Raw genomic sequence first — 8,405 nt, forward strand, 5'->3', positions numbered from 1 at the left:
CAACTCAACACTGCAGTTAACTGCTCTTTGTCTTGATCAAAATCAGCTGATTTACTGTTACAGACGTTTTTCATTTTCTAGACCTAAGAGGTATTGAACACAAATTGAGCCAAATATCATTTCTATCCATCACAAAGGGGGGACTTTAATTTCCTGTGGAAGATGGAGCACTTTCCCCAACCAGAAAACCATCTGAAGCATCCTGTAAAGACAAAACCATCTACAAGACTGGCCACTAAAGCCACAGAAACCATGACAGTCCTGTCAGTGGAAAACAGGCGATCTGAATGATTGATACTTGTGCCATTTTTCACAGATACACATTACGGGAAACAAAATTATTTCCCCTCCAATCTAGATATTGAACATGCACCACCAGCAACGAAACTTCAAAGGTTTCAGTCATTTTGACTTTCTATAATTACACTGTCGCTTCAAGGTGGCGATTTGTGGTGTGACCATCCTGAATGCTCAGTTTCTCGTGTCTTACTTCGTCTGACAACACAACTGTAACCGATTATGACTGACTATCCTTATAAGCATGAAAGCTGTGTTACAAATTCTACAGATAAGGCAAGTTTGGACTGGGAAAATGTGTTTTTGCACACAATACTGTATTGATTCACTTATTTTATATTGTTCTTTAGTTGACTTCTCAGTAAATACCTAAAATTACATTGACATCACAAAATAGAGCAAAAGCTTTGTTACACTAATAGGGCTGCACGATATTGAACGCAGTATGATAATGCATATAGCAATTTATTAATTTGTGATATTTGTATGTATATCATGCAGCCCTATATACTAATTATATTCCAATTCATAAAGCATCACACAGTAACAGACACACAGCAAATAACACAAATCTATAAATCTCAATTTCAACTTTTTTTGGCCTCATCTTCAAGTTTTTCAGTGTATAAATGAGACTGGTTGTTAGCATGCTGCTCTGAGATCAGTGGACCTCTATGGCACGCCGGACCCTCTTCTCCAGCTGGTCTGCCGTGGGCCGGATGTCAGGGTCAGAATCTAGCATGTCCATCAGCAGCTCGCACATAGCAGGGTTTGGAGGTGGCGGCAGTGGCGGAGCACGTCGTGCCCTCATAGGGATGATCAACTGCAGGTCGGGAGTCTGACACAGAGCCTCACCTAACGGGATGAGCCAGCGGCCTCGCATTACATATGCTCCTAGAACACCACAGAATAAACAGGAAACAGATGTTATGCTTAATCAATTTTCAAGCATTTTGGGAAACAGGTCCTTCATTCATTCCAGTATGAGGAGTTTCCTTTGATCTCCTAATTGGTGCATTTGAATTTGCACCTTTAGTTCAACAACACTAAAAAGGCAGCAATAAAAACAATCCAGTGCATTTCTTCAAAGCACATGCCTGGCACACTCATTATTATTCACAAAACTTCAAGGCAAACCTACCACACAGAGAGGTTAATGGGTGGAAGGATGTTAATTGCCCTTATATAAATAAGCTGCGACATCTGACCTTTCTGTACGCCTGCTAGCAGCGCAGAAAGTCGCCGGGTTCGAGTAATTACTGAGGACTGCCTGAATAGCTTATTCACTCCATCCAAAACCTGCATCCTCAGACCACTTTAGTTTATCTCAACTATTACGCATTAAGATAATGGGCTACTGTCAAATGCTCAACAACAAAGCTTTCACAGCAGTCTAAAGTGGTCTGGATGAAGTAACCAGTAAGAAGAGAAACCGAAATAGCCACCTGCCTGCAAATGCTAGTGAAGCGAGGCTCTGAAAATTGTCAGATGTTCTTTTCCTGTTCCTAATTTTATTCCTGTTTCTGTGAAGTAGCTGTGACAATCACAAGATGGTGGGTTTTATATTAATCTTCAAACCCATCATAAGACCTAATTTACTGCATATACAAGTTTCCTTTTTCATTTTAATCATAACAATACATGCATCATGGACCTAGACTGATTAAATAACAAAGGCGAAAACTTTAAATGGGTCCTGCTAAATGAGCCAAAGTACACCCCCCCTCCACACACACTCCCAAAAAAAAAAAAAAAAAAAAAAAAAAAAAACTAACCCAGTTGTTCTTGATTGGTGCCATCCTCTAGGAAAGTGATTCTCTCCAGCACAGCCCAGAAAAGCACACCCAGGGAGAAGATGTCAGCCTGGGCTGTATAACTACGACCTGCCCAAACTTCTGGAGCCATATAGAAGTCTGAGCCGCAGGTAGAGGAAAGAGCCAGTCTACTCTGAACACCATCAGTAGGATTGTCCACCATCTTACTGAGGCCAAAGTCTGCCACCTGTAAGACATGACTGTAAGTTAACATGGTTTTAATGAACTAGAACCACCTTTTAGACCTTTTTTTTTTTTTTTTTTTACATTTATATTAACTTAATAACTATTAAATGTACTTAGTTAAATATTTAATAATATTAAAATAATATAACATTTCAAATTAACATATTATATCTACAAAACCATTCATATATATATATATATATTCATATAATTTCTTCACTGCATAGGACAGTTTCACTGAACACGCTTTTTACTGCGGAAAGCCCCAAATATACTTGCATTGGAAAATTTTGGAAACTACAAAAGCATTTATTTTAACAACTATAGATAACTCTAATTCAAGATAAGCCTAGGGCAACTTACTATCCACTTTGTGCTATGCCTAATATTTGACTGGTACACATTTATAGAACAATTCATCTGTTGCCTCAAAGCACACTACATTGATTGTCTCTACATGCAATGAAACGTAAAAACTCATTATTTGGAACTTTAGAAGAATGGATTTTAAGACAATCCATTTCAAACTTTATCTGTAAGGTGACTGTTTTGCTAGTATTTGTATTTATTAACAGAATAGGCTTAAAATGTTCAGGCACATTTCGTGATTATACAACAAAGTTTTTGGGGTAAAAAAACATTTTCTTATCATCCATCACATAAAATGTTCTCTGGGCACTTCAAACCATGAATTGTGTCTCATGTTGTAGGGCAATACAAGGCTTTGTCTATCATGCAAATTGAAGTTCAAAAGTACTTTTGTAATGCTTTGTTATATATCACAGCCAAGTTATAAGTGGAACACTTTCCATGCCTCCAGACTAATAAAAATCAAATAAAAAGGGAAAGGGATAGAAAAAAGACAATGTGGCTCTTAAAGCAGGATAGACCATTTTAAAAGCAACATGAAAGCTTGTACAAATGCAAATCGGATTCGGTCCCATGACAACTGGACTTAGTTTGACTCCATAAGCCATTAGCATTTTAACCAATATTATTGTTTCTTGGATGTACATGCTTGTACCATTGCAGTAAAAGAATACTTTGATATAAAAATATTTATTTAGATTGCATCCTTTTTGTACCTTCATGACCGGTCCTGTTTTAGTAAGACAGACAAGAACATTATCTGGCTTTATATCACGGTGCACTATTCCATGCCTGTGCAGGAACGCAATAGCACTGCCGAGTTGTTGAACCACTGTTGAATCCATAGCTGCCTCGTCCCACTTCCTGCTGCAATGTATAGATATCATCCATCCTAGCAGCCTTTGTTGTTCACTGCATCAAATGCGATAATCGCTGGCGTTCCTCAAGTGTCTCATTTCATTGTTCTGATATAACAAGCAGAGTAAAATAAAATTAGTTACAATAACTACATAGATGTATACACACAATATATCGATCTATCTATACGCAGTATATACACACACACACACACACACACACACACACACACACACACACACACACACACACACACACAGATATTAAAATTTAAACAAAGCCCTTTAACTGAACAACTCAGCTGTAAGTTTTTACAGTTCTTATTAACAATACAATCAGGACAGGTCTAAATTACTTGTCTTATTATATAAATATTCATCTTCCTTTACAATAGCGGAAAGATCAAATTATTTAATTAACTTACGTTACTTCAGCATTTACACTCCTGTTGCTTTTTGTCTTTGTCAACAATCTGAATGAACTTACCCATGTACTTGCAGCAAACGGAGTGTCGTCGCTTAAAGTTTTTTTTTGTTTTTTTGTTTATCCAAATATAATTAATGTAATAATATAAAAACGTTTTAACAACGTGCTATCTCTACACACTTGTAATTATATCAACTTGAAGAACAACAGCATAACAACGTACAACGTAAAAGGCATTTCCGTAATAACACTTCCGTATTTTTTAGATCTTCGCGCGCCTGGTGCTGTTCTGTGTTTCTATTGGTCAACACTGTTGCAGTTGACCGCGGTCACCAATAAGATACGAAAACGTCACAACACCGATTTAAAAGTGACCAATAATACTATCATCTCTCTTTCAACAAGGCTGGTGTTGATACATGTCTTATAAAGTCTGAGAACGTGACGTCAGCAACGCAATGCATTTTGGGACTTGGGGACACGGACGCTGCTGAATGTACTGTATTGAATTGTTAATTGACGGTTTTGTTTGCTTTGTACAGTTAAACAACACGTTACAATGGTGAAAGCTTGTTGTGTAATTAACTGCCATACTCGCACTCACGACCGGCATGGAAAAAGAATTTCAAACGGAGTGCGATTTTTCAGCTTTCCCGCCTGGAAACAGCACCTTGGATCTCAGGTCTCTGAGTTAACAAAGCGGCGTCGCATGGCTTGGTTAGCGGCAGTAAGAAGGAAAACCATCACCTTCAACAATATTTCCCGAAACACGCTTGTTTGTTCACGCCATTTTCACAAAGGTAAGTTATAAACAAAACACGTTTAACTTTTGTTGTTGTATTTTTATTTTTTTACCACTAGCAATGGAGTTGTTGTTACACCGCAAACTTTATTAACTTAACTTTATTATTGTCAGGGTTGTCACTTTGGTCTGGTTTATTCTTGGTTATGTGACAGAGCCCTGACACTGGTGTATATTGTTTTTTGTGTGAACGTGCGTGCGCTCTCCTCTGTGTGTTAAATTTTCATTTCCTCACCATACGCTCTTGTCTCGTTTTCGTTGGTTGTGTTCTCGTGTCTGCTGTTTTATTTGTTTTGCTTTGCTTTGCTTTATTATTCAATAAAGCCCTTTGCTTTCTGTTTGAGTCCTTCCCTCATCTTTACCCACAATCTTGATAATCGCTGGTAACTGGCTGAATAACTACATAACCAATAAAATAATTGTATCTTTTATTTTTAGGCAAACCAGCCTATGAAATGCTGGAGTGTGGTCCTGACTGGGTGCCATCGTTGCATCTCGGGCACAAAGAAGTTAAAGCAACGCACTCTGGGCGGTTTAACCGGAGTATAAGGAGACTGCAAGCTGTCACAGGGGATAATGCTGCACCTGCACCACTACATGTAGCTGGCCAGATGGATGAAACTGCAACAGCAAATGATGCCTCACAAATGGACGACACAGGCTCAAATAACAACGTTGCAGAACAGCAGGAATGCCATCTTTGTAGCTGCAGGCGTGGTGAAATTAACCGTTTGTTGGAGGAGAACAGGAGACTGAAGGAAGAGCTCGCCCAAAAGAGAATGGATGAGGATTCTTTTAAAGATGATGATGCTAAGGTGAAGTACTGAACTGGGCTTCCATGTCTTGCTCTTCTGATGGGTGTGCTGACACAGCTTCTTCTCAGCCTGCCAAAGAGTGGCCGAAAACTCTCACCTTTTCAAATGCTCCTTTTAACACTTATGCGCCTCAGGCTGAATCTCCCAATTCAGCACATTGCATACCTCTTCTCTGTGGATCGAAAGACTGTGTCCACCACATTCAGAGATACCATAGGTACAATGTTTAGACATCTCAAACCCTTGGTGCACTGGCCGGAGAGACACTGCTTACACGCCACCATGCCACATCAGTTTGTAGAGGCTTTTGGCAATCGAGTAGCAGTTATTGTGGACTGCTTTGAAATTCGCATTGAAAGAGCATCAAATCTCAAAGCTAGAGCACAGACATTTTCCCACTACAAACACCATCACACCCTAAAGTACCTCATTGGCATTACACCACGAGGCTCTATCTCTTTCATTTCCCAAGGTTGGGGAGGTCGTGTCAGTGACAAACATGTGACTGAGAATAGTGGCCTTCTTAATAAACTATTACCTGGAGACTTGGTGTTGGCAGATCGTGGATTTGACATCAGAGACAGTGTTGGACTCGTGTGTGCAGAAGTGAAAATACCTGCATTCACAAGAGGACGCAGCCAGCTGGATGCAAAAGATGTGGAGGAAACACGCCGGATAGCTCACCTCAGGGTCCATGTGGAGAGGGTGATTGGATGTGTACGCACAAAGTACACCATACTGAATGGAATTGTACCAGTCAGCATGGTACTCCCATGTCAAGGAAGACATGACGTTCCTGGACAAGATAGTGACTGTATGCTGTGCCCTGACTAATATGTGCCCCAGCGTTGTCATGAAAACCATAAACTATGGCTGTCAAATTATTTGACCACAATTAATCACATCCAAAAAAATCAAAGTTTGTGTTTATCAATGTTTGTGTACTGTGTATATCTAAGTGTGTATATATATAAATACACATGCATGCGTGTATAAATAAGAAATATTAATGTGTATATACTGTATACACACACATGTAAATATGTAAACACGCATATCCTGCATTATTAGTGTTATGCATATTGCATACCACCTGTTACAATAATAAACAGTGAAATTGATTAATTTTGTATCGCTTTGTTTGTGCATCATAACACACTGACGTAAATGTGTACAGTTTTTGTTTGTGGTTATTAAAATCTTACCCTCGAGGGCCAGTGCACTGCAGAGTTTAGCTCCAACCCTGATCAAACACACCTGAGCATGCTAATCAGTGTCTTCAGGATCGTTAGAAAATCACAGGTAGGTGAGAGGGTTGGAGCTAAACTCTGCAGTGCACTGGCCCTCGAGGGTAAGATTTGAATAACCCTGGTTTACAGTAACGCATATAAAACAGGTAAAGGGGCAGTGTAAAACAAAAGATAATTAGGTAAACAAGTATCAAGACCACATGTAAGGCAATAAGTAAAAAATTAAATAGAAAAACAATTATTTAATTTATACATTAAGTGCACTTGTAGTGCTAATACAAAAGGAGTAACGTGTAACAACAGTCTAACCTTCAAGTATCAAGAAAAGATAATGCAATAAGTTGAAGTTAAATGGAAAAAACAATTAAATTTAGAGGTTCAGTGCAAGTGTAGTGCAAATACAACAGGTGTAAAATGTAAGTATAACCTTAAAGTATAAAGAACATTGATAGTAAAAAGTTAAATAGAAAAACAATTAAAGTTAGAAGTTCAGTGTAACTGTTGTGCAAATACAACAGGTGTAACATGTAATAGTATAATCTTTAATTATCAAGAACATAATGCAATAAGTGGAAAAAGGTAAATAGACAATTATTAAAACTAATTAATTCAAGACAACTATAAGTACAAAAACACACTCCAACGTGTCAGTGTGTACAGGAGGTACAAAGCCATGACTCAGTTTCTGAAGGTGCCTGACTGAGTCCCACACAGCTGAGGTGGAACCACTGGACTACACAATTCTCATTGTCACAAGCCACCATGTCATCTAGATCTTCAGGCACTTTGCAAATGCACCAGAGTCTTTGCACGTTCTCACATGTATGTGTTCTTGTTCTTTTTGTGCGAGATGGCTGTAACTCTGTTGAAACAGGTGTCTTTGTGGAGGCTTGTTGAGTATAGTAACAAGAAACAAGCTCAGGTAGAGAAACTTTGTGGAAGAACTCCTGTGCCCTCTTTAGAAGTGTTGTCCAGTAGTCTGCATCTGGTAAGACCCGAACCACAACACAGTCTTTCTCTGTCCACACAACAAAGTCACAAAAACTGTGATCCAGTAACGAAGATCTGTGTTTGTACTTGGCTGTAGTACATGTGTGTCTGTTTCAAGTGTAACTTCCCATCAGTTACCTGGAGACAGAAAGTGCTGTCATCTGCACAAGCCTGCAGGATGGAGTTGTTGCGGTGATTAAATGTGCATTTGATTTCCAGACAGCCTTTCCCACAACATGTGCAGTGAATGAGACCATCAGGTGATGCCCCAACCTCAGGAAATAATGGATTTATGATAAATCCACATTGCTCCACTTTTAGGTTTGTGTGGTGAGGTGCTGCCATTGTGACATAGACCTGCCTTGCTGTTCCTTCATTGTCTATCCCCCATCTGATGGCAGCTGATGTTGCTGTTTTTTTTGGGATAACACACTATTGACACAGTTGATGTGGCTGGTTTCTCAACACTAGTGGACATAACGGCATGCATATTGGAAGCTGTTATTCTTCCTGCTCTTGATGTGTACCAGACAGATGATCGATGTTGCAGTCTCGTCTGAGCTTCAATTGCAGCTGCCTGTGTCTCTGTTACTGCTAC

The 8,405-nt window shown here is 39.2% G+C and overlaps 1 protein-coding gene and 1 pseudogene across 2 annotated transcripts; one reads left to right on the plus strand and one right to left on the minus strand.

The window, feature by feature from the left end:
- Window positions 1-116: 116 nt before the first annotated feature.
- LOC122141108 (serine/threonine-protein kinase pdik1l-B-like) lies at window positions 117-4,219 on the minus strand. Of its 2 annotated transcripts, none has more exons than XM_042747258.1 (4): window positions 4,011-4,219; window positions 3,383-3,631; window positions 2,073-2,298; window positions 117-1,191 (listed from the first exon to the last, which is right to left on the minus strand). In XM_042747258.1, exons 2-4 carry the CDS (start codon window positions 3,551-3,553, stop codon window positions 959-961), a joined length of 630 nt encoding a protein of 209 aa, XP_042603192.1. In that variant the 5' UTR covers window positions 3,554-3,631; window positions 4,011-4,219; the 3' UTR covers window positions 117-958. The 2 variants fall into 2 exon arrangements, with proteins under 2 accessions (XP_042603192.1, XP_042603193.1); XM_042747259.1 differs by lacking the exon at window positions 4,011-4,219 and adding an exon at window positions 3,949-3,967.
- Window positions 4,220-4,386: 167 nt separating this feature from the next.
- On the plus strand, window positions 4,387-6,456 carry LOC109085709 (annotated as a pseudogene).
- Window positions 6,457-8,405: the final 1,949 nt, after the last annotated feature.

This window comes from Cyprinus carpio, chromosome B20 (assembly GCF_018340385.1).
Source record: "Cyprinus carpio isolate SPL01 chromosome B20, ASM1834038v1, whole genome shotgun sequence".
NCBI lineage: Eukaryota > Metazoa > Chordata > Actinopteri > Cypriniformes > Cyprinidae > Cyprinus > Cyprinus carpio.

Bases quoted from the DNA above. Each gene is read 5' to 3' on its own strand.
- LOC122141108 (XM_042747258.1), bottom strand. From the start codon at position 3,553: ATGATATCTATACATTGCAGCAGGAAGTGGGACGAGGCAGCTATGGAT. The intron at 2,299-3,382 runs GTACAAAAAGGA...CATGTCTTACAG, and splicing joins AAACAGGACCGGTCATGAAG to GTGGCAGACTTTGGCCTCAG. The intron at 1,192-2,072 runs GTTAGTTTTTTT...GTGGTGTTCTAG, and splicing joins CACCAATCAAGAACAACTGG to GAGCATATGTAATGCGAGGC.